The sequence below is a fragment of the Silene latifolia genome, chromosome 7, assembly GCF_048544455.1.
Source record: "Silene latifolia isolate original U9 population chromosome 7, ASM4854445v1, whole genome shotgun sequence".
NCBI lineage: Eukaryota > Viridiplantae > Streptophyta > Magnoliopsida > Caryophyllales > Caryophyllaceae > Silene > Silene latifolia.
Genome location: NC_133532.1, coordinates 36,395,807 through 36,423,422, shown reverse-complemented (window position 1 = coordinate 36,423,422; position 27,616 = coordinate 36,395,807). Strand labels below are relative to the sequence as shown.

The 27,616-nt window shown below is 38.6% G+C and overlaps 1 protein-coding gene across 1 annotated transcript; it reads left to right on the top strand.

Annotated features, from left to right (window-relative positions):
- The first annotated feature begins 15,453 nt into the window (after positions 1-15,453).
- On the top strand, positions 15,454-15,900 carry LOC141589966 (uncharacterized). Its single transcript, XM_074410585.1, has one exon. It carries the CDS (start codon positions 15,454-15,456, stop codon positions 15,898-15,900), a length of 447 nt encoding a protein of 148 aa, XP_074266686.1.
- The last annotated feature ends 11,716 nt before the right edge of the window (positions 15,901-27,616 follow it).

Here is a 27,616-nt window from a genome sequence, read left to right as displayed (position 1 = left end):
GGTTGTCCCTATCCTAAGTTCTTGAGGTGTATTGTCGGTTCCTACGTTAATAGGCTCGGTTTCCTCGATTATGGGGGTTCTGGTTTCCCGCTTGTCAAGTTCTTTGGCTAAGTGAGGTGGGTAGTCACTCAAGTCAAATTCCTAATAATCATTCAGAATTGCATTGCAGTTAAATTGAGACGAGTCATAAGCAAACTTAGCGTTCATTAAGTTGACACGAGCGAAAAGCTCGGAAAGGACAGACATCTCGTGGTCAGCAGAGGCGACACGACAGAGGAAGTGGCCCCTGGAACAGGCTCCAGGTTGTCACCTTTCATGGGAGTGGGGGTGACCTTAGTAGACTCAGCCTCTGAATCAGCCACGTGATGGGTGATGTCGTCGGGTCACATCCAATCAAACACATTTATAATACTCAACAAACAACTAGTTAGCGGTAAGTCGAGGTCGATCCATGGGACGGTGGTTACTCAAATTATTCAATCTAATTATGGTTATGCTTGGGGTTGTCACAATTATAATGGGTTGATGATTCTAATCTAATAAAAGCAATAAACAAGCAATAAAAGGAAAGATGTAAACAATTGATTAAAAATGCTAGGATATCATGGGTTCATAAGGGATTCATGGGAGTTGATCATACAAACATGTTTCCTACTAGATGCAAGCAATTATTGTTGTGATGGATCGAGTTGGTTTATATCTTACAATCCTAGGAAGGTTTGGGTCCCGGAGCCGAATCGATTAGATTGTACAACACCTACAAGTCGACTTAGTCCTCCCTATCCAACTATATGCATGGTCTAATGAGACTCGAGTTGGTTTATGTCTTACAAGTCTCATTGAAAAGATAAGTGATGGTTGTAAATGCAAGGATTCATAGGCTTAGCATTTCATCAAACATAACATGTGCATAAGTTGAAATCACAACAAGCAAGCAAATTAATTATGGAAGCATATTAGATTAAGCATGAATCATTCCACATGTTTATTTCCCCTAATTACCCATTAATCCTAGCTAAGTAACTACTCACTCATGATCAAATTTAACATGTTAATAAGGTTGTCAATCATAATAACAAAGTCAAACATGATGAACAAGTAAGAAAAATTAACAATAATTAAAACAATGATTAAGAGAATTATACCTATGGAGATTCCAAAATAATAATGCAAAGAATAATAGAAGAACTTGATGATTGATGGAAGGTTGTCAATCTCCCAATAAACCCAATAATCTTCTAATTACCCAATAATAAACTTGAATTACTCAATAATAAACTTGAACAATGATTAAAGGAAAGATTAATGTGTGATTTGTGGAAAGATTAAAGAGTAATCTATTCTAATCTACCCCTAATCTAATCTAAGGAAGGATTGATTTAACCTAATGAAAACTTGATGGTTTGATTATTACAAATGGGGTATATATAGTAGAGCATCATTAGGTTAAGTAAGGCTAAATTAGTAATTACACTTTTTAGATTTGAGCAGGGAAACGCCGGTATTTTTCGAAGGATAGGCATCTTTCATTGAGGCTTGAAGAAGACGAAATTGTGCTGCCTTGGAATCCGGGCGTCTTGAGCATGAAGACGGGCGGATTGTGGTTCACGTAGCAAGGAAAAGTTTCCTGTCCAGGAATACGCCCGTCCCGAGCGAAATATGGGCGTCCTGGGCTTCAACCCGAGCGGGTTGAATTTGACCCGAGCGGGTTGAGCTGTATCTTGAGCTCGGATTGTAAAACAGACGTTATTTCCTCATCCGGACTCCTATTAGAGTGATTCAAAAGCCTAGATCACTTGATTTTTCGACACCATTTTATCTAGCATACTTTCAGAGACAAAGGAGCAACCCTTGGTTTGGTTTTCGAGCGATGTCTTCATGCAATGCCTTCCTTCTCGTCATCCTTGCTTTTAACCCTTTTATCCTTCTATATACACTTTATTCCTACATCTTTGGTCATCATTCTTGCCTCGTCTTCATACTAGTCCATCTAATATCATCAATAAGCTTCCAAATATGCACGAAAGACGGGAATTTCTGCCTTATTATCTCCTTTTCTACAAAACATATGAAATGCGATAGAAAAGCAAATAGGATGGTTTTGACGGATAAAATGGCCATAGAATGTTATAATAGTATGCAAAATAGGCTCAATTAGGGCACTAAATGTGCGCAAATAATGTTCACATCACCACGACTTTGTGATAAAACAGTGGGAAGGGAACCTTGACTGGGACATCAGGAGTGTTGGGAGCTATGACAGACTCTGACTCCGACTCAGACTCAGACTCAGATCCTCCTTCACTTCCCTCCTTGAACATAGGGCCTTCTCCAGTTGTTATCTTGAGAATGCGGCCCTGGCGATCGGTCCACTTGATGGTTTTCCTCCAGCCCTGGGTAGCTTTCTCCAGTCGATGCTCGGAGATCAAGGCGGTTGGGTCAAATTGATTGTCTTTCAGGGCGATGTTGATGATGTCCTCATAGTCGAGGTGTTTGACGTTATCTTCCCCAAATAGGAGTGTGACAGCTTGTCCGTCAAGGCATGATGACGGTTTGGACTCAGTTGATGCAGCTTCGATGTTGTCGGGGATAAAGTAGCAGTCCTGGAAGACTTCCACTCCCGGGTATCTAGCCTTTGCCACATAGTCATAGATTGGCTCCGGAAAGCCGTGGTAGAGCTCAGAATCTCCCTCGGGGATAAAGTACCCGTTGAGAGTCAGGTGATAGGGACGGAGGATAACTCCGTGCTTCTTGCGTTTTCGGATTAGGAGGTTCAACTCCCGGATATCCTTGTTAGTAAGTTCGTACCCCAGTCCAAAGGGAATGTTGGGGACCTTAGCCTGTTTCAAGGGAGGCAATGAGTCCTTTAGTGGATTGAGCGGCAAACCCGGGAAATAACCCTGACGCATTATGATACGGATGATCGTGAGGTTGGCGAAGGGGTCACCCTCAGAGGTTGTCAATTCATCAGTTATGGCGTTCACGGCTTGGAAACCCTATATTTCATTGTCGTCCTCCTCAATGGCTTGGGAGGCCACCCCTCTTCTCATAACTGCTTTGATTGGGGAAGCGGGGATCGTGATCGTTTTCCCGTTGAAGGGGACCCTGATCTTTTGGTGGAGCGTTGATGTGACCGCCTTGACGGCGTGAATCCAGGGACGTCCCAGGAGCATTTTGAAGGGCGCGTCGATGTCGACCACTTGAAAACTGGTTTGTCTTTCTAGTGGCCCGGTTGCGACGGTCAAAGTGACTAGCCCAGCGACCTTGCGACGAGTGCCGTCGTAGGCGCGTACTCCTTGATTCGTTGAGATTAAATCAGATTCCTTAATACCCAGCCCGTGGGCAGTTTTGAGAGGAATGACATTCACGGCGGAACCGTCATCCACGAGGACCATTGTTATAGTTTTCTGGAGGCATTGTACGGTGATGTACAGGGCCAGGTTATGCTTGGCTCCGAACAGGGGGATATCCTCGTCGGAGAAGACGACCGGGTTACTCAAATCAGGGGCGTCTCTCGTCATGTGTGCCACTATTTCTTCTGGGGAAGAGGTGGAGGGCACGATTAATTTTCCCAAGGCCTGCAGCAAGGGTTGTCGATGCTCAAAAGACGTTGCGATCAGCTGCCAAATTGAGATTTCGGCTTTTGCTTTCTGGAGCTGTTTCAGGATTGAGTTCTCGGGAGCCTTTGGTTGAGTGTCCCCTTCCGGGACGACTTGGTCATTCGTTGTTGGAACGACCGCTGGGTTGCTCGGATTCTGATAGGGACGTCCGGACCGGGTGAGATGTCCGATTTCCTTCGTCCGCTTTTCCTTCCCCGGGATGACATAGACATCCTCAACACCATCTCGCCATATGCCGTTAATTTCAGGGTCTCGGGGATACCTTGGAGGGGTATTCCTCGGTGGGTAGTTCTTGTGGGGAATATTTTTGTGAGGGCGATTTTTATGGGGGTAGTTATTTTGAGGGTAGTTATTTTGAAGGTGATTTTCGTGAGGTCTATGCCAGAATGGTCGCGGGAGCAATCCATCCTGGGGCGGGTAGTTTTGAATGCTTGGGGAATTCTCCCTCGGACGCGGTGTCGGTGGATTGAAGATGAGGTGATGGTAGGCGTCGTCGAGTCGGGTGATTCTCTCAGAGAGGCTGGCTATGGCCTCTTCAACTTGCTGAAACATAGTGAGCATGGTGGCAGCACTGAACACAAACACTCCGTCTGAAGGATCCTTTTCTAGAACATTCACCTCGTCGTCGATCGGCAAGATGAGATGAGAGCAGTCTAGGATCGGCTCATCGTCAAAGATGGCGTGAATTCCCAGGGGATTCGTTTTGTTTTTCGGCTTAGTTGGTGGGGGTATAGGCAAATCTCCCTTCTCAATCATGTCTTGAATCAGGTGCTTGAGTTTGAAGCAATTTTCGGTATCATACCCTTTCCCTCGATGATACTGGCAGTAGGCGTTGGGGTTCCAAAATCGGGACTTCTTGGCGTCGGCCGGGTCCGGGGTGGGCCCGATCGGTTGTAACTTCCCTTGGTCCATGAGCCTTTTCAAGGCACTTGCATAAGTCGAGCCTATGTTGGTGAACACTCTCTGGGGGCGTTCAGTTTTCTTGGCAGATGGTTCGACGAGGTTAACCTCATCAATCTTGTTTGTCTGACCGTAAGGGCGAGATCCGGTTGAGGTGGATCTTTGATAACCCCTGCCAGTGGTCTTTCCTAAGACACCCTTTCGGAGGTCGTCCTCAATACGTGTCCCCAGAATCTGCAGATCTTGAAAAGTTTTGATATTCTGATACCTTAGTAGGTTGGCATAAACCGGGTGGAGGTTGTTGACAAATTTTTCCACCAGAGTTGATTCACTCGGCTTACTGACCAACTGAGTACTCACCCTCCTCCAACGGGTTAGGAACTCAGTGAACCCTTCCTTGTCATTTTGGGTTAGCACCTCGAGAGTACGGGTGTTGGCCTGGATCTCGACATTGTCGGCATACTGTTTGGCAAACTCAACTGCGATCTCATCCCAAGTGGTAAGGTTTTTCGGGTCCAAGGAGTAGTACCATTGGCGAGGAATCGGCTCCAAAGAGGATGGGAAGATCCTGGTAAAAAGCTCCTGTTTGACCCCCTTAATGGCCATGTAGTCTTTGAAAGCACGGATGTGGTTGAGTGGGTCCTCCACCCTCTTGAACTTAGGCACATCAGTCATGGTGAAGTTGTCAGGTAACTGGTCCCCAACAGGTTCGAACCTCCGGTTATTTTCAAGGTGGATATTGTTACCCCGGGCTAGGAGCTATTCTTCCAAGAGTTTCAGCCTCTTCTCAGTTTCAGTCAGAGGTGGGGTATTAGGTTCCCCAATTTCCTTGTTCTCCAGGGTGTCGATACGGGTCTCGACGCGATCCAGGGTGACCTTAAGAGCGGTAAGCAGGCTGGCTAGCTGATCAGTTGTGACATCTCTGTTGCTATCATTGTTGTTGTGGTTGACAGACGAAGTTAAAGACGGGTCATGGCTCTGAGGCAGAAAAACGGCTCACATTACAACTCAATCCGACATGGTTCCAAGACTGAACGCAGACAACACAGAGGACGAGACAAAGATCGACTCAACAAGACGGGGTGACCGTGTGTGGTCCCTCGGTGCTGACTCGATTTATGACGTGACGGTGTTTGACCGAACTTTGACACGAGTCCAATCATGACGGCGCGACGCCATTGGACGGGTCTCGTGGTGAGACGACTCATAAGTAAAGACCTATAAGTACGTTTGCTTTGACTCGATAGACACGAGGCGGAATTGGAAAGGTGGACTGAAGTTTTCGAAAATAGAAATTTTCAAAAAGATTCATTTGTCGCTTTAATGGATGGCTTCCAAAGAAAGAAATCTCCGCAAGCCGATCAGTTGAAAGGGTTGTCTTAAGTTTATTTGCAAAAGACGGTTTGAGTTTGAGTCGGCTCGGAAAACAGTGTGTTGCTTCCCAAGACGGTTTTGAAATTCAAAATTGTATGTTTTGAAAATCGAGTTTGAAATGTTTGAAAAGGTCTCGGGGACGGTGCATGGTCCTCGGGATCCCGAAAATGTCTCGAGAAAAGGGTGTGTGCTTTTCTCGGGTTTTGAAAGAAAGCCATTGTTGGCGCAAAACGGGTTAAAATCCGTGTCTAGACGCGGCGATTATAACGGCGTAAAAAGGTGATTTGAAATGGTTATACAAAACGGGGTTTGAAAATCGTCATTACGACGGCCTAGAAAGGCGTGTTGAAATGGTTATACAAAACCGGGTTTGAAAAATCGTCATTACGACGGCCTAGAAAGGCGTGTTGAAATGGTTATACAAAACCAGGTTTGAAAATCGTCATTACGACGGCCTAGAAAGGCGTGTTGAAATGGTTTATACAAAACCGGGTTTGAAAATCGTCATTACGACGGCCTAGAAAGGCGTGTTGAAATGGTTATACAAAACCGGGTTTGAAAAATCGTCATTACGACGGCCTAGAAAGGCGTGTTGAAATGGTTATACAAAACCGAGTTTGAAAAATCATCATTACGACGGCCTAGAAAGGCGTGTTGAAACGGTTATACAAAACCGGGTTTGAAAAATCGTCATTACGACGGCCTAGAAAGGCGTGCAACGATCGGCGAAAGACCGAGGTTTGAAATGGCCATTATAACGGCGCAAAAAGGAGTTTTTGAAAGTTTGAAAAATGACACGGAAGGACTTATGATCAGATAGCACATAAGCACTCACAGCTCATTATATTATGCATTATGCTGACACGGGTTTTGGCTTAGAAGGGTGGGTTACACACCAAGCAATCAAACCCCGATTTGCGAGAGGGATACCAATCCAAACAAAATGTGTAAGGAGGGTGCCCTAGCCTCGTGCTCGAAAGTGATGAAAGCTCTTTGACGAAACAGAAATGTGTAACGTCAATGGTATTCTTTACTCAATCGAGATTTGAAACGCGGGGATGAGAAAACTCACGCCGACGAAATGAGCCAATTGGTCGAAAAGGGGTAGGTTGTGGGCCCGGACAAGGAACCCGACCGTGATCGTAATATCAATTAATGCATTCCAACCAAGACCTCGTTTGAGTCTCACCATCTAGGGATCACAAAGACGTAAGTGTCCTAGTTTTCCCCAGCGGAGTCACCAATCTATGGACATGGGCCCACCTGCGTATGCCCAGCCGATCTGTGGACCATGGCAGCGGTCTTTTTTGAAAGCCACGCTCGGCGGCGTAAAGGTGCTTTCGACCGGATCGTTTTAGATCGGTCGTTTTCGTCTCGGTAAGGGTCTCGAAACGATTAGAGATGTTCGGAGTCGCCACCAAGCATTTGTGGGATGCCTGGAACCCGTTCGAATTCCACTTTATACCTCGGTCAAATCGAAGCACAAAGCAGCGTTTGACATAGGTACTAAAGATAAGGAAATCGTCCCTCTTTAGCATCCTATCTCTAGAATGACTCTCGTACGCCCTGGATAAGGTCGTCCACTATCCAAAGTTTCTGAGTAAGAGGTGAAGGTACGTATTGGGAAGCCCTTTAATCAGACACCCAATCCCGCCCACGTTTAGCAGCCTCTACTGATCGATCTTGGTTGGTTGAATGCAAAAGTTGATAAAACGGTTAAAATGCATGAATGCGCATCCAATGATTTAAACCTAACATGTGAGAGCTTTCTAAGTCGGTTGATTTAATCCAAGTATCAAGTATAAGATGTCGAGTGGATTAATGGTTGATTTGCATGCAAAGACGGAAATTAAACATCCATTTACCGTATTAGGTTTAGGGTGCATAACATGATCCATTTGTCTTAGTAAGGCTTTTTGCAAATATGGTTGTGGATAATCAAATAGTCATCTGATCCGTCCTATATCCGGGTTAACCGGAGTCGGGATCGTCCTAGACTAATGCTGGAAGGGAACAGGCCCTGTACCAGACGGCTATAAGAGGCGCGAGCCAGCCGGCGATGTAAGGGGCCTCCCTCTGGTTTTGAAAATGAGAAATGGGGAGCTTGTTTAGGCGCGGGTTAGCCCACGGTTTATGTGCCGTGTTCTGACCTTTTAGAAAACGTTATAAAACGTGTTGAAAATGGGTATTTGAACGCGGTTTGGTTTTGAAAGGGTCGTTTAGACCGCATTTGTTGATTTGAAGAACTAGACTCGAATAACCATCATTATTTGATAATATTCGGTGTCGGGTTCGATTTGTCAAACTTGACATGAATAGTTTTGAAAATGATTATGGACTAATTGTTTTATGTCCATTTGAATGTAATTAGTCGATACTCGTCATCGTACCCGGGTTAAAATCCGACATGGTATGTAGAACCAAGGATGATTTTGTGTTGGTGACTAATATACTTGTTTGAAAAATGTAAAGAAATGAAATAAAAGGCTTTAAAATACCTTTTAAATGTCATTAACCAAATATTATCACCGAAACACGGATTTAACCGTCATGGTATGAAGAACCAAGGGTGAAAAATGCTTTATGGTTAAAACATGTGAAATGAAATAAAAATGGTTCGAAAATACTTGAAATGGTGAAAACCGATTACAAATATGAAAAATGGATTAAGGGAAATGACGAGAACAAATACGGTTGATACTTACATGTTTGGTTATGGCGAGTGACCGACGTAAGTGTAACAACTCGTTTGATCGGAAAAAACTCGGTTTAAAACCGTTTTGGTAAGTAAAAGAGTGTTTTAAAAGTTTAGTGATGGTGTAGTGGTCGAAATGGTCGGTCATGTGATTTAATGCACGATGACGGTACCAAACAATGTGTAAGGCTCGTGTTTACGATCGGTAGGTCGTAAATACGCGTCGGGTTGTGACTTAAGAAGTCGAGTCGAGAATTTTAAGGGAGAAAAGAGGGGGCGGACACTCGCGTAAGTCTCAAATGGGTGGCATTTGAGAGGTATTTATAGGAGAATGAGTGGTTGTGTGAGTTTTGAGCGACGTGGCAACCTGGGCTGCTCAAAGAGGCGAGAGCCACGTCGCGGGTCTTCGAGCTGTGTTGTCGCTTTCACAACAAACGCAATCATGATTTGTTCTATCCTAGGATTTGTAGTCATATGTTTGGTACTTGACCATTCATAAATCCGGGAAATCTTAGCATAGAAGGTTTGAAATGTTTTGGTTTTTGTGTTTGACTCGATTTGACTCGTTGTTGGAGTCGGGATTTGAATTTTCGAGTCGGTTTTTGGTCCGGTGTCGCTTTTGAATCTAGTTAGTGTCATTGCGACCCCATCGCCGTGCATTAAGTACTCCAGGTATTTTTGAAATGTTTTAAAATGTTTTGTTTTCGAAATCGTTTAATGTTTTCTGACGTAAAGTTGTGCACAAACTGTCGATCAAACGCTGCGATCCCAAAACATGTTGCAGTCCGATAATCATCGGTTGTTTGTTGGAGTCTCAGCAGATACTGGGTATCTACAATGGGCAATGATGAAGAAATCCTTGCATCTCCGACAAGATCCCGGAGGATTATTGGAGGAAGAAAGAACAAAAGAAGAAAAACAAGGCTGGGACGAGATCTGCTCGTCCAACCAGACAGGACGCCCGTCCAACAATGCAAAAATACGAGCGTCCTTCCCATAGGGACGCCCGTCCAGGAGCCTCCCAGGACGCTCGTCCAAGCCAGCAGGCCGCCCGTCCAGCCACCACAGAATCCGCCTGTTCCGACCCTTGGACGCTCGGATTGTGTTACAGACCCACACGTCCTCTTCTTCCCTCCATGAAAGATGCGCATATTTGTGAAAGACCGGCAAAAAGGAGACTCGCATCTCTCTAGAGAGGAGCGATTCCTCAAGGACTTAATCGTCATTTAAGCCCTTAGTAAACCCTAATTTGTGTACCTAATCCCCACTTTAAATACCCCATTAGTCTAATTAGATAATCATGTTATTCTTATCAATCTATAGTGTAGTTTATATTATTCTAATCTCTCTTTAATCTTGTAATCAACTTCCAATCAAGTATTAATACAAATCTCATTTCCTTAATTTCTCTTTTGTTCATCTATTATTTTGGGTAATTGAAGATTATTTGGGTTATTGTTGGGAGATTGACAACCTTCCAATCATTCATCAAGTACTTCTATTATTCTTTTCTTTATTTTGAAATCATTAGTAGGTATAATCCTTTTAATCCCTTTTAATTATTGTTAATCATCTTCATTTATTCATCATGTTTTGCTTTGTTAATATGATTGACAACCTTGTTAACATGTTAAACTTCATAATGAGTGAGTAGTTTCCTTAACTAGGGTTAATGGGTAATTAGGGGAAACCAACATGGGGGATGATTCATGCTTAAATTAATATGTTTTCATAATTTATTTGCTTGCTTGTTGTGATCTGAACTTATGCACATGTTATGTTTGATGAAATGCGAGCCTATGAATCCTTGCATTTTTGACCCATCACTTACCTTTTCAATGAGACTTGTAAGACACCAACTCGAGTCTCATTAGACCATGCATATAGTTGAGTAGGGAGGATTAAGTCGACTTGTAGGTGTTGTAAAATCTAATCGATTCGGCTCCGGGACCCAAACCTTCCTAGGATTATAAGATATAAACCAACTCGATCCATCACAACAATAATTGCCTGCTTATAATTTGAGAATATGTTTGTATGATTAATTCCCATGAATCCCCTATGACCCATGACACCCTAGTGCTTTTAATCAATTGTTTACAATCTCATTTTAATCATCTTGCTTGTTTACTTTATCTGCTATTTAGTTTAGTGATCTTCTTACATCAACCCAAATTGTGACACCCCTAGACACCGCTACTTGCAATCGAAAATCCTACATCAATACCCGTCCCTTGGGATCCGACCTTTACTTGCCTCTTTACTAATAGTAGAGTTGTTTGTGAAGTTATAAATATTGTTTTGGTCTAGGTGCTCCTAACGACAAGTAACCGAAAATTAAGCTCCAAGTGAGTCCGACCACTATTAGCCTTACGGGAGGAATTCCAAAAGGCCTCAATGCTCTAGTCCAAGAACATTTACTGACATAGGGTGTACCTACACATACGCCTTAGAAAGACTCATGGCCCAGGAAAAATTGAACCCCATTAGCCCGACTCCTGAACCACTGTTGGAACAACAAAATAAGTGGTACAAGCCTGACGCATATTATGCATATCGTCAAGGCAAAGGACATGACACTGAAAACTGTTTCTGTCTCAAATATGAAATACAAGATATGATCGAGAGTGGAACACTCCTCACCCTGACGGTCAAACCCAACAACGTGACCAACCCATTTGGTGATCACAAGAATACCCTATTTATTGAAGACAATATTGATATGACCCATCTGATCCGGCCCGTATGCCGTCTAAAAAGCTTCTTTATAGGGAAGAAGTTCATTGATTGTTCAAAGTACCTTCCAAACCCGAAGAACGAAGTTCGATTTGGGGAGTTCGCTATCGATTGCACACCATACATTCTCCGAAGCGGGAATGAAATCCATGGAATTTGGGACAATAATGAAGATGACATCTACCTCACCAAAGGGGCATTTATCCCACAAACCCATGATGAAATCTTTAAGCCAAGAAAGAATGTCCTTAAATCGACCTCTATTGCTAAGAATGTTCTAGATAAGGGATCTTCGAAAGGACCTACCGTAGTCAAGGCACTTAGTGAAGGGTCGACCTCAGAGGCTTCCCTCATTAAGAAGTTCCAAAAGACTAAGGCAGATGCCACTACTGGGAAGCCAATCTCGAAGCACCGAACAATGAAAGACGTCCATGACAATCTCACTACTGCCGTGAACTTCTTAGGGATCCGAAATCCGGCAGTAAAAATCGATGAAGAGACGAACAGGGTAATGAAGGGAAGATACTCCCAATCATGGTTCTTGAAGCTGCAGCAAGAATGAGAGGAAAACAGAGAAAAGTTAACCTCGAACTATCTAGCATTCATCAAGTATCCGCCCGAATGCATTGTCCTCCATGGCACAGATGAGAACTCACCCGCATACAAGGTTGGATCCTCAGAAGACCTAATGGTAGGATACCTATTGCCACGTTGTGGTTGGGATGCCACAGAAATAAGCAAGGTGACCAAGGATGGCATCAATGGCAGTTTAGGTCAGCGAGAAGAATGTCTTACCTAGTGGACAAGACAAGGGTGGATATCGATTACTACTGCATCACAAAACAGAAGTTCTACTGCCCTTAGAAGGAGAAATGTTCAAACTGGATGACGGTTCCTAGTCTGAGTCTCAGTCTGAGTCTGAGTCTGATACGAGTCCTAAGTTTAAGTCTAAGGAGTCATGTGTCGAAGCCACCCCCTCCAAAGTCTTTCCTTTCAATGCACCCCTTTGTAATTCTGGTATACTAGGGCCTGTCTTGAGTACCTCAGCTGTCTTGCCACTGACCTCTGATCAGTTGGCTCAAATTTTAGCGTATTTCGCGCAGTTTCAAATTAATTATAATAAGATGAACCAGTTTGCTTACGACTTGTCTTATTTACATTGCAATTCAATTTTTGAAAATAATTGTTTTAGTAGTGACATTGAGAATGAGGCCGAAGGCGAACAGGTTAAAGAAGAGGAGGTGGAACCACCTCCACAATTGGATAGAGGGTTAGAAGAATATGACCAAAGAAACTCGGTGATCGCAGATACTGAAAGTATTAATGTGGGAACCACCTTAGAACCACTGAAGCTTAAGATAGAAACTACCTTAGATCTCGTAGAAAGATAAGGGCTCATTGATCTGTGTTGTTTGAGTTCAAAGATGTTTTCCCATGGTCTTACAAAGACATGCCGGGAATTGATAGGGAAATTGCATAGCGCAGAATTCCGATCAAACCAGGGTTCAAACCAGTGAGGCAGAAGCTACGCAGAATGCATTTGGAATGGTCTTTAAAAGTTAAGGAAGAAATTGATAACAACTCAAAGACGGGTTCATCAAAGTGTCGGAATATTCAGATTGGGTCGCCAATGTAGTCCCAGTACCGAAAAAGAATGGTAAAGTTCGCGTGTGCGTTGACTTTCGGGATCTAAACAAAGCTAGTCCGAAGGACGACTTTTCATTACCTCACATCGATATCTTGGTTGACAATACCGCGAATCATGCATTGCTATCTTTCATGGATGGATATGCCGGTTAAAATCAGATTAAGATGGTCAAAGAAGGCATGAGTAAGACAACATTTACATCACAATGAGGAACCTATTGTTACCCAGTATTGCCTTTCGGTTAGATAAATGTCGGGATAACGTACAAGGGATTAGCAACGACGTTGCTACATGATATGATGTACAAAGAAGTTGAACTTTATGTCGATGACATGATAGTCAAGTCAAAGGAATGTAGTGGCCATCTTGGAGCACTACGAAAATTCTTTCAAAGATTGCGAAAGTACAACATGAGACTGAATCAACAAAAGTGTGCCTTTGGGGTCACCTCTGGCAAATTGTTGGGTCATATCGTTAGCCACCGTGGAATCGAATTAGACCCATCAAAGATCAAAGACATTATGGAAATGCCCCATCCCGAGACCGAGAAACAAATTCTAGGTTTCCTAGGAAGAGTTCAATACATAAGCCGTTTCGTTGCGAAGTTGACGATGATTTGTGAGCTGATCTTTAAGAAACTGAAGATCGTAGAACATGTTATGTGGGATGACCAGTATCAAGCTGCATTCGATAAAGTAAAGGAAGTACTCTCTTCTCCACCAGTTTTGATCCCACCAGTAGCCGGGCTGCCAATATCGTTATATCTAACCGTTACGGATACGGCAATAGGGGCTATGTTAGCCCAAACAGTTGACAAAGAAGAATGAGATATCTACTACCTCAGTAAAAACTTCTTAGACTATGAAGTAAATTACACACCTCTTGAAAAGACGTGTTTGGCCCTAGTCTGGGCAACGAAGAAATTGAGACATTACATGCTCAGCTACAGTGTGAGTGTCTAGTAAAAAATGGATCCGATCAAGTACTTGTTTGAAAAACCAGTGCTAAATGGAAGAATGTTGAGATGGACCCTCATATTATCAGATTTCGATCTCAAATATGTACCTTTAAAACTGATCAAGGGAAGGGCAGTCACCGATTTCCTCGCCGACAATCCAATCAAAGAAACAGAAGTCATTGACACTTCGTCATTTCCCGACGAAAACGTGGTACACGTCGAGAATGACATATGGGATTTGTATTTCGATGGAGCGTCGAACTATATGGGATATGGACATGTATACTTCTTATCTCGTCGATAGGTGAACACGTGCCCGTATTTGTCAAACAGGATTTCAATGTCACAAACAACGCCGCTACGCTGAATATGAAGCATGTTTGCTTGGTTTATGCAGTGCTCTAAATTTGGGTGTGAAAAAGTTGCTAGTTCATGGAGACTCGTCCCTTGTGATCAATCAAGTGGGTGGGTCATCGAAATTTAGGAGCTAAAGTGTGGCCCCGTATCAAACTAGAATCGAAGAATTGGAAAAATACTTCGAAGATATTCGATATGTTCACCTCACGAGAGAGGAAAACCAATTTGCAGATGCACTCTCCAAGCTAGCTGCCTTGCTCAACATTCCCAAACACATAGACAGTATGCCAATATGTGTCGAACGAATATCGTCACCTGCCTATGTGAATGTAATCAATGATACCGTGGAAAGTGAAACCGAACCCTGATACACAACCATTTCAAAATTCAAGGAAGCAAGAGAGTATCCTCCCGACCTTGACACGCATGGAAAACGTGCTCTACGAATGTTATCCGCCCAGTTCATTAAGACGAATGACGGGCAATTGTACAAGAAGACGGCTTAAGGTGTTTTGTTGCGATGCATCGATAAACCGACAGCTAAAAGGGTTATGGAAGAAGCCCATGACGGTGAATGTGGACCACACATGAATGCCCATTTGTTAGTCCGAAGAATCATAAGACCTTGTTATTATTGGACAACGATGGAAACAGATTGTTGCAAATATATCAGGTACTGTCACAATTGTCAGATATTGATAAATGTACATCATGTGGCACCTTCTATGTTTTACACCATGGCGTCACCCTGGCCGTTTTCAACCTGGGGAATCGACATCATTGGAAAAGTACACCCATCAGGAACTGGAGGGCATTTTTTTAATCTTGTTGTAATCGACTACTTCACGAAATGGGTAGAGGCTAAGTCTTACAAAGTGCCGGTACGGAGTACCACATGAATTCACCAGTGATCATGGAACTCATTTCCAAGCTGAGACCGAGGTTATACTTGAAAACTATAAAATCAAACATCACAAGTCATCACCATACCGACCACAGACAAATGGTGTGGTAGAGGCTGCTAATAAAACAGTTACAACCATTTTAAGGAAGATGTCAGACAACTATAGAGAGTGGCCAGAAAAGATACCCTTCGCATTATGGGGGATAGAGAACTTCAATTATAACAGCTACGGGAGCAACCCCGTATTATTTTGTATATGGAATGGAAGCAGTTCAACCAGTTGAGCTGGAAGTACCATCCCTAAGGATCCTACTAGAAAGCCAGATTCATGAACCAGATTGGGTTCAAGCAATATATGATTCACTAGTTATGCTCGACGAGCGGCATTTGAACGCATTGTACGATGTCCAACTCTCTGAGAAAAGGATAGAGAGAGCTTTCAACAAAAAGGTGAAACCAAGGGGAATTTGTGAAGGAGATCTGCTTCTCAAATCAGTTAGAGCTTTGTTACCTATTGACCCGAGGGGTAAGTTTAAACCAATTTGGGTAGGCCCTGATTTGGTAAAGAAGATTTTATCGGGAGGCGCTGTTCAATTAACAAATTTGGATGAGAATGACTTCACAAATCCTACGAATTTGGACCAGCTGAAGAAATATTACTTGACGATCTCATTCTCAAATGTTTTTTTGAATTTCAAATGTTTTTAGAATAAGTGCTTAGTTGTTTACACTGCATGAAATATTTTATGTGAGAACTACGGACTCAGTTTGATTCTGTTGCAAAGAAGATACGTAGGCAACTCTTAGTTAAGAGTACAACCGAAACATGTAAAACAAAAATGAAATTTTTGATGCAGAAATTGGGGATTTCTAATAAATAATAAGTTTTTATTTATTCTAAATTTCGGGCGAAGCCCGTTACAATATCTTTTTCCGGGCGAAGCCCATCACACACAACTAAAAGGAAAACACACAAACATTAATAGTAATAGTAGATAGTAATGTCGAAGACTACTCTTTACCACCCTCAGCTGGGTCGCACGCCCCATCACAACGAGACGAAGTCTCACCCATCATCACTCAGGCTCTTTTCTTCGGAGGAATCATCATTTTTTCCCGAGGGCCCAATCTGTCTTTCACACTAGGTCGAGGACTGAATCTTTCTGCAAGTGTCAACCCACTTTCGCTTCTCGGACCTAACCTCTTCCACACATCTGAAACCAAAGAGTCAGTCCTAGGAGTCGAGTCAGTCTCTATTTCGGGCCTAGATTAAATAGGGGTCGTCCCAGTAAAGAATTCTCGGTTCTTCTCCCCTCTCTCGTGGTATTTGTAAACAACGACTTCATTCTCGTAAAGTTCCCTCCGGGCCTTGAAAGAAGGTTCAATTGTAACACCCCGTAATTTCCACGTCATCCTATATAATTAAACTCCTATTTTAGATAATAAGAATGATTCACAATAAAATCTTATCCTTTAAAATCTATTATTTTTCGACAATGATATCCAAATACCCATTTTAAACTTATACTCCTAAAACTAGCGAATAACTACTTCATCGTTGATCCTAATTTTACAATATTTTAAAACCAAATTTAGCTCTTAGTCATAAAATGAAAGTTTTATATCTTTCGCTTAGATTTCCAACGCCACTGAAAACACCTTAATCGGAGTTCTGTAGAGGAAATTATGCTAGAAATACGAAAGGCTGTCGTAGAAATCCGCAAACAAGACTCACACTCGTTATTCCTCTTTTCACCTTGATTTATCATTTACCTCATCACCTAGGCACATGGCAAGTTAACAACATGATTTTTCCTTGGAGCCCAAGGCCTACCCTCATAGGCATGTGACTAATGTAATAGCCTAAATACTAGCCTTAATCATTTCTACCACTCACTCTTTATTAGCTTCCTATTACCTACAAGTTAGACATAATCATTCTACAAAATTTCCTCTCTAAATTCTTCACTTGGCCGTAGCTTTCATCACCCATCTCCAACATTCATTTCTTTCAATTTCACATCTCTTTTATCCTATTATTTGTAAGTGTAGGGCTTAATTGCTTACTTCTTATTCTTTTACTAGTTTTATTAGTTTTGTTTTTGATTTGTTTTCCTTCTTATGTTTGTTCAAGAAGGTGAGCAAGAGACCTTGGTTGAAGGGAATCATTTGGGTTGATCTTATTACACTATCTTACTTACTTACTAGTATTAATATCTATCAAGGTAACTAGGTTTTCACCTTTCTATGATTTTTGAATTTCAAGTGCTTTTTATGAGGTTATAATAAGATTGATGATATATAAGATGTTTAAAATCATGGAAACATATGAGATTCATGATTCATATAATAAATAGTAGTTTTTATTTATTTGTGATGAATATATATTCTTATTTGATGTTTTATATGTTTTATTTGTATTTTTATGTGATTTAACAATCTAATCAATATCTAAAATATATAGATTATGAAAATTATATTTTTTATTATATTATGATTTATTATCATTATTTATGAGTTTTCATGTGATTATTTGAGTTGTACAGTTATTATATATTTATTTGTTGCTATTTGATATTTAAAACATAAAAATAATTTTGAAAATTTACTTATTTATTTATATTCTGGCCTATTATAATTTATATAGTATTTCAATTGATTATTTGAGTTTTATGATTATTATTGCTCTTATTTAATAAATATTCGTATTTTATACAATTAATCTCTAGTAAATATGTAAAATATATAAATAAATGTGAAAATTGAATGTTTCATCATAGGATAACTTACTTTAGTGTATTAAAGTTTTGTATGTCGAACTTTTAATGTTTTTTTTTATAATTACCTTTTAATTTTATAACTAATTAGTTCATAAATAAAGTTTAATTGTCTTAGAGTAATAAATAAATATAAATAAAACATTTAAAATTTAGTTTTATGCATATTATGTCCCATAATTATGAAAAATAAATTATTAATGGTCGGGACATAATTTTCTTAATTATTTATTTATTTATGCATGAAATCGCCTATTAAATGCTATTTTAAGTTAAATATATGAAACAGGGTTATATAATTTATTAGGTACTGTTTTTATTGAATTAATACATCCCTAAAATGTCTAGGAAATTTTCATGGGCATAATATAAGTTTTGTTTAATTGTTTAAAATTAATAGTATAACCCTTGTGTTTAATTAACGGATTTAGTAAATGTTTGTTAAGCAGGAAATAGGTAATAATATATGTGATGGTATCATGTATTGTAAATATATTCTCCACAACAATATTTATAATGTGAGCTTGCAACTAATTTATGTGTTTTGAATTGATTGTTAGTTCTACAATGTTAAATGTCATGTATATATACACTTCTTGTAATATTGTCTTTCGTAAATTTTATATTGACATGAGTGACTCTTGTTTTATATTGGAAAAATTGAACTTATGCTCTTGCTTTGATGACCATTTATTGAAAATAATTTGATATTATTTATCGCTTGGTCGTGAGTATTTTGGCACGTTAACATGAGGTTATTCATGGTGCATATTTATTATCTTTTGGACCTTGTTCCATTTTATATATGGTTTAGCTAGAGTATAAGATATCGAGTAGATTCGGGTTATTGGTCTACTTGAGATAAGCAATACCAAATTGGGTAGGTTTCAGGTTATTGGCCTTCTATGGGTTGACCGTCCTTTTTGGATTTTCTTATGAGTCTATGGATATGTCGTTGGGGTCAAGGGTCCGCACTTTTACGCCTTGATTGGTTAAGGGTCCGCTCATTTTACGCCTTAACTAGACATTATGTCCCTCGAGAGTCTGGCTAGTCTTAGACATGGGTTCACGGTTATGTGTCCCGCCGTAGGGTTATTTTGGTGTCAATTTTGGTGTCAGGTTATTGACACCAAGATTTAGGGTTTCAAGTTATTGGCCTTAGATGGTGCTCGTTCTTGTCTCGTGTTATTCTATGTATTTATGGTCCAAATTTTAGACGTTTATATCACTCGTATATTTTTATTACTCATTTCATATGTCATTCAGGTAAATTGGTTTTATTCATTTTCATTATGACCACATTTTTCACAGTATTTCATATCATTATGTAAGTAACATGAAATTTGTAACTTGGTGACACATTTTAAATAATCATGTGGAATCACTTTTATGGCTTGTTATTACTCACTGATGTGACTCATATTTGAGCATATTTAGTCCCCGAATTAACCTCGTTCCCATGCTTTATAGCACATATTTGGGTCATTTACTATCTTTAGGTTCCCATTTTGCATATTCTTTGAGATTTTGTCTCCTTGGTAGGAAAGGATTGCTAACCTTGCATTTATGAGGCGAAATGGAGCTAAATGGATCGCATCTAATGACCAAGCATCAAAGAGAAGACCAACACTAGAGGCCTAAGTAGATAAATAAAGTGAAATGGGCAATGATGAAAATATCCTTGCATCCCCAACACGATCCTTGCGGAGTGTTAAGGAGCTAAAGAAGAGAAGCACTCTGAACAGGGATCCGAGCGGCCCGAGCACGATCCGAGCGTTCCACACTGCAAGGATCCGAGCGGCTTGACCCCAAGACGAGCGGACTATGCAGCAAACATCCGAGCGTCTCCTCCCTGTTCCGAGCGGATCACAAGGTAGAACAGCCCGTGCCATGGCACGGGACGATCAAATCGTGGCAGGACTAGCAAGGAGGATCCGCGCATTTCACTCGGGAGTAGCATTTCCTCAACTTTTCTTAGGGTCTTAATAGTCATTTAAGCCCTTAGTAACCCTAATCCTTGCACCTAATCTTTAGTATAAATACCTCTTTGTACTACCTAGATTAGCATCAATCCTTAATCAATTCTTAATCATCTCTTAATCTCATCTTAATACTCTCTTAATTTAGTCTTAATTTAGTTGTAATACATTTCTCAATATTAATCACATCTTAATCTTTCCTTAATTTCTCTAATGTTCTTCCTTTTATTTAGGTAATTAGTGTTAGAAATCCATTAATCTCATTAATTTACATATTCATATATGTGAGAAATTATTTAGTCATAAAATAATTACAAATCTTATGCATGAAAACATAAATAGAAATAGAGAAGAAATCGTTATTCTTACTATGATAATTTCGGTTTTATGGGCACCAACAAGATCTCCTTCTTGTTAGTTCTTGAGCTTTCAATAATGGATGAACAAGATTCAAGTTTAGAATCTCTCCCAAAAGCATATACCCAAGGTAACCTCTTAAAAGACTAATATTATTTGATCTAGAACAATATTAATCTTACCAAAAATAGACCCAAAATATTGTTTTTGCTCTCTAGTATTTCGGTCAAGAGAAGGAAAGAATGATGGAGTATTTTCTATCTCTAAGTTCTAGTAATATGTTAGAGAAATAGAATAAAATCACACTAGAAAAATATGTAGTGTGAAGTAGAATGATTATAGAAGAAAAACTCTTGTTTTTCTAGGTGGAAACCGAGTGGAGGAAGAAAAGGAGCCAATGCATGGCCAAGATGCTCTTCACAAAAGCAATTAGGCATGCATAGCTAGAAGTAGTGTAATCATTTTGCATTCCACTTAATTATTTAACACAATTTAAACATTATACTCCCTCCAATTTTCGGCACTTATAAAATGTGAGGTCCATTTTATATTTTGTCATTTGTCGATTGTCACATGTCACTAGTCATGTGTAATTGTAATGTATTTTTAACATATTAAAAATCAACGTATTAATAAAAATACGTCATGTAAAAAATCGACTTAGTAATTCATAATTACTTGTACCAAAACGATTTACCAATTATAAATCACAACATCTTGTATTTATAATAAATTATTCATTCAGTTTCAATTGTTTCGTAAACAATAATTTTATCTAAGTAATAAAACAATTTGATTACTTAGACCGTATCTTATTTAATCGAATTACAATAAGATACGTCAATAATACTCACAAAATCGTCCGTCAATTTTAAGCAATTTAATTAACCCGTATCAGCATACGATCAATTAAATAATCAATTAAGAGTGTTACCCTTTAGGTATGACTTAAGGGGATCAACTGATCACCACCGTCGCACGACAGTAATGTCAAACTTTAGTCAGCCAATCATTAGCGATATGTGTGGACCAGTTGACTGTAAAATATTACATCCCACATGTATTCTTAAAACGAGATTTAAACATGTGATCATCATGATCGACAGTTGTGATCGCATTATTGTCGGAGGACACATATTCAAACAATCTCCCACTTGTCCTTCGACAAGTGTGCGTCACCAATTCTCATGTCCTATTACTATCTCCCACTCAATACAAGATGTCTTTCAGGTCGTACTTGCAAGTGATCATATCGAGAGTGGTTTCCTCGATCTGGAGAATAACTGATTGACCGGAGTTATCTACCATAGATAGCTTCCGAGCGTGGCCACGCATTTCCAGTTCATTACTCCTCGAGTGACCATGAGATATTGTTTTAACCCTGACAAGGGGGTGGACAATTCCTATCGCAGTTATTCCCTTCGACTAGCCACAGCCATCATAACCCAAAATATGCCCATTTGACCCCATTTACGAAGGTCGTAGTAACACAAATCAAAGTTAATCTGAAACTGTGCCACCTTAGGCGAACAGTCTTTAGTCAGAAGAATCGACTCATTATAATACTATAGTAGCTCTCGCCACAACCAGGCTATATAAATTTGCCAGAACTCTATAAGCGGTCATAAGGCCCGACAAGGTGTTCCTAACAGTCTGCCTATGTGATCGACTAGTCATCTCACATGACTCTATGGCACTTGAACTTGCCATCAATCGCATCATACTCTAGTCACTTCGAGACGTCACCTCATACAAGTGACTATGGGCAAATACCATGTTAATCCGAGTTCACTTTAACGGGGTTAAATATTGTCTCTACAACCCATTTGGATGTAACAAGGTATAAAAGGAGTTTTCAGATTCAAAAACTCGAACGACAAATGTGATTATCACATATGAATAGTCAATACCTGATTACTACTTCATATTTTTATAATCCATTTTCATCATATATGTAGTTGTTCATCTCAATGCAATTGAAATGACATATGACATGACTCATCATGTTAAGCCCATGAGAAGGCTTTGGTTAGCAGGTTTTGTCAACTTCTTGGACCTTACTCAACCTTACTACATACTCGTTTTCCTTTGTAATGTATACATTTGCATTACAAAAATTTCTGAGTACGTGTCTAGATCCAATCTAGACATAGGATTTCTTGCCTTAAAATAGCTCCCACTGTTTTCACAGTGTGCGGGACTCATCCCACTTGCACATCCCATGATTGCAAGTGTACTCAATTTCCGTTGTAAATATTTCTCATTGTTCTTTATTGCCTAGAACGATTCTAGAAAATCTATTTCTTAAATAACATAGCCACAATGGTATCTTAACCATCCTAATGTGTTTTGATTATGGTTTTGTCGGAAACCATGCGCAATCTCAATTGTCAATTGTCATTTGTGTAACACCCTTACACAAAATTGCATCAAAAACACTTTGCTTTACATCCTTAATGCTTCTGCAAGCACTTAAGGGTAATCTAAATGGCTACTTGGTAATTATTACTTGAATTCGATTTTAAAACAATTCATCATACTCAAAGTATATGAAGTGTTATACATCATTACTCATTTAATTGATCCGGCAGCGGAAGCAAATAGAATCAATCAAATATGTTCAACTCGATTGAACTAGTCATAAATCTTATCAACATAAGACTCCTTATTTGACATTAATACCATGTAGATTTATCTCCATAAATCCGGATATTAAAGATGTACTATATATATCTCCAAGTCTTAAATCATTCCCAATGATCAATATGTCATCCACATATTAGACTAATTAAAATTTCCGTAACTCCCACTAAACTTTATGTATAAACACAACTTCTCGACTTATCGAGAAGTATTTTATAACATGATCAAAACATTGATTCCAACTCATTGATGTCCTACTTAAGACCCTCTCTTAAGTTTCACATTATCTTAGGATTGCAAGAATCTACAAAACTCATGACATGTATTGAATACATTCCTTCTAATTGAGAAGTGGGTTTTAGATTCACTCGCTATATATCTCATAATGAAACACAATCCCTGAGAAGATCCAAATAGACTTAAGCATTTCAACTAGTGCAAAACCCTTTGCCACCAATCAAGCTTTGATATCTAACAATTCACTTGGAATTTATTTCGGATTTTCATGGCTCTAAGCCTTGTATTGAGTTGTGACTTAAACACTCTCATGTAAGTCATATGTTCATTACTTTCCAGAAGTAATCAACTTGAATCAAACAATTTCTTTGTAAGTTGCAAGCTCTTTACTTTCTAAAAGTAACACAAATTCATCATCTTCAACAAGTGATGACTTTAACCTCCAAGGCTTTGAAGAAACAACGTCTTACACAAAACGTCTCATGTAGGTAAGAAAGACCAGTTTCTTGCGACATAACATTTTTTGTGGCTCTTGAATAATTTCTCCCACTCTGTCTTCTAGAAATAAACTTGTATTCTAGAAAGACAGTTTCACGAGCCACAAACTCGTTGTACTCGTGATCATAGTAAGGAAAAATGAGCATTTGTTTCTTATGAAAACTTACAAACATGGTACCCTACCATTTCATATCTCATATGATTCGTTTTAGATTTAGTGGAAAAATAATTTAGACAAAATGATAAAATCCCCAAAAGGATAAAGTAACTCAAAGTAACTTGATTGAAGTCCAAACCATATCGAATAGAGTTTGATTTCTTATCCAACCACACATTATCCCATAATGTGTGTTAAGAGAGATTAACTTGTGATACTATATCACATTTTATTTGGCTTATATCAAAGTCTTCACTTTGATAATCCCATCACGACTAAATCGTGATTCTTTGAACTCTTTGAACTTCTTCAAAGATTTCTCTATTTACCTTATTAAGTGAACACATTAGCGTCAACTTAAATCGTTGGTAAAAGAAAATGATCAACCTATTTTGGATCAATGATTTACAACCTCGATCTCCTTTTCAACCAAAAGGCACGAGAAATCTTGCTTTGAATACAAGATACGCATATACCATAAGATCTAATGGTTTCAAGAGTACTCGATAATTCTTTGCTTTCATCATTCCAGAATCTAAGGTTCATTCTTGGGTTACCAATTTTAGTCTTGCATCATCTACATGATATATCATTCTAGTTTGGTTTAGAATATAATCACCTTGATAATGGGCTAGCCATACATCAAATCATGGTGTATAGGGTCACAAAAGTGAAACCTCTTTTGTATCTTAACAAAATTATATTCTTATCTAGAGTTTATTCACTTAATAGTCATAATTAAGGTATAAATGTAAACCCAAAACTAGATTGAGTACACAATGACTCTATCTCTCGACATCATTGTTGCTAGTCGTCATATTCTAATCATCTTATGTATCGAATACAATGATGAAAACCTCCACTGGTTTCTAATATTGACGAAGTAGTACTAGCAAAATTTATGTTAATCAAATAAACATTTAAAGAAGAAGGTCCCATTAGATGTCCCACAACTAACTTGTTGATTCTTCAATAATTTGGGGTAATTTCCTTTCTAGCGTCCAACAATTAAGACAATGGAAACTTTATCGGTCGGGATTGATATGTTTAGCATCATTATTCTCAATAACTTTACTTTTAACATTACCTTGTACCAATTCCATTCTAATTTTACTTCTTTGAACTTCGTCCTTTTCTTAACGGCTTAAGAGAATGCTCCCACTCAATTCAATGAGTCTTTGCTTAGAGAAGCAAAATTGAATTTCATGAAGACTACTCTTCAATTCATTTGTTTAGTCTTAAAACTTTCATTGAAGTGGTTGCGGTATTTTGGTCAATTTTGATTTCAATCAAATCTAGTTACCAAAATGATGTAACGTTTCAAAGTACTTAACTCAATTAAGCATATGAGAAACAATTCATTGTAGGTAGATATGTTAGTCAAGAACCAAAAACCCGTTTGCTCATGAATAACTTTTATCTATATTCTTCACAAGAGATCCTTACAATGGATAATACGAGGTTTTTAGAAGAAAAATTCAAATTTTGTCTTTAGTTACGATGTTTTAATGGAGATTTGAACTAAAATCGAAATGATATCGTATATGAATTGTGGTAAAGAAATAGAACAAAATGATAACGGAATAGTGGAAAACTTAACATTTATCGTTTTATTAATACTTGTAAATAACAAGTAAATCATTTACATAGTGACCTCTACCCAACTATGATAAATGATTCCGAGATCCAAATTCATATTAACTTGGGCACGGGGTAGCCGATTCATCCCTCATCAATATAACTCGGTGGATTAACTCTTTAATCGATTCTACTTTTAGAACTCTCGGTCGATAAAATTACATTAATATTTATTTTTAGCCCGAAACACATCCGGAAATCGTCGTGAATACTTTCGTTGAGGTGCATCCAAATTTCGAATAAATGTGTCCATGATCCAAATTCACATTAACTTGGGCACGGGGTAGCCGATTCATCCCCTTATCAACATGAATTCGGTGGATAGACATTTATCACCCACTTCCCCTACGTAACAAGGTTTGTACCCCGGGGTGGCCGAGTGCACTCCCTCGCGAAATAGGTTTTCATGGTTTCTACTTTTTGGTAAGGCTAAGTCTCAATTGTTTATTTTAGCGAGAGGTCATGTCAATTTATTATCTATCACGTTTTAAGTGAACTAAAACGGTGAACTACGATAATTGTAATTGACACGGTCGATACACTCGATTTAAAATGCATGTTTAGTTATGGCGATTTAGCGATGCATGCAACATATAAATAAAATGCAAAGCATAAATAAAATCCTAGTATGGCCTTCCTAGAATAGTAAATCTAATAAACTATTACAAATTCGGAAACCAACTCCTTTGGTCCCTTGAACTTCGGTCTTGGCACGCATTTCAAGGCAATACTTTCTTTAATGGATCGCCTTCTCGAGTGGCACCGTCTTCAAGGTACTCCGGAATAAATAAATTACATAACAAATTACACATTTTCCTATCATACATTTGAAATTAAATTAAAATAAATCTATTAAAATTACAAAACGGTGATACGAGATCACAATAAATTACAACCGAATCGATATTCCCATACATTTCGGGTAATATCAATTAAAACTAAGGCCATACTAAGTAAAATTACATAATTCAAAAATTACATAAAATTCAAATATGACAATCATAAATAAAATGCAGCATTATAATATGTATGAACATGCCCAATTTTATGCTAAATCGCCTTTAAGGAGCCAATATCGTATATTAATCGGTTTTTACGGATTTGCGTGATTTAACCTTTTATAATCACAATAATTACATAAATTCATATTTATGTACAAGTTAATTACCCTAACCATCTTAGGACTCAAAATTAGTCTCCACTAACATTTTGACAATAATTAACCTTGATTTCTTAATATTGTTCATAAAAGGACTCAAAAATACAAAATTTTGCCATAAACTTCAAATTAAATCATAAAAATTTCAAATAAATTTGAAATTTGAAATTTAAACTCATGAACATTCTGGAAAAAAACCATGGCACTCATAATGTTCAAAAACTTAGGTTAAATATATCGAAAATTTATCGAGGAAAAACAATGTTGCGGTTTATCGGATTTATCAACTTTGACCCTAAAAATATGAGAAAAATTATATTCATCAACTTTTCACTTTTAGATCAGAAATATATGATAAAATGAAACATGTGACGTTTTGTCTTACTCATGAAGTATGTTTTAGCATTTTTTACTAATTAAAGTCACTATTTATGTGATTTTTCATCAAAAATTCATAAATCATGCATAAAGACTTCATTATAGCCAAATATTTTACACACATCTTTTAAAATTGCATGTGACAACATACTAAATTTCCATGACCATATTTGAAATATAACTCATATTAACCTATTTTCCCATTTAAATACGATTTTAACTTGAAAAATCCATATTTCGAGTATAACAACTCATTTAATTATGAAAATTTACAGGCCATCAGTAGATAATGTATGTGTAAACATATCCAAAAACCACTGGAAAAATCGAACTTTAGCTATTTTTAGTCCAAAATTGACATTTTTATCATAAAAATCACATTTTAATGCCATTATAATATAAAAGGAACAATAAAATCCATAAATTAACCAAAATATCCTAAATACATTTTAGGACCAGAAACTTTAATATGCATAATAAATTTCGTGATATATCATAATAAACACAAATTTATAAGTTTTGTTTGTTAATCTTATAACTCGGAAAAACAATAACCGATTTGCAAGCAAACAACCTAAGGCTCATGATACCACTTGTTAGA

Excerpts from the sequence above, each read along its gene's own strand:
- LOC141589966 (XM_074410585.1), top strand. The coding sequence starts at position 15,454 with ATGGAAGCAGTTCAACCAGTTGAGCTGGAAGTACCATCCCTAAGGATC.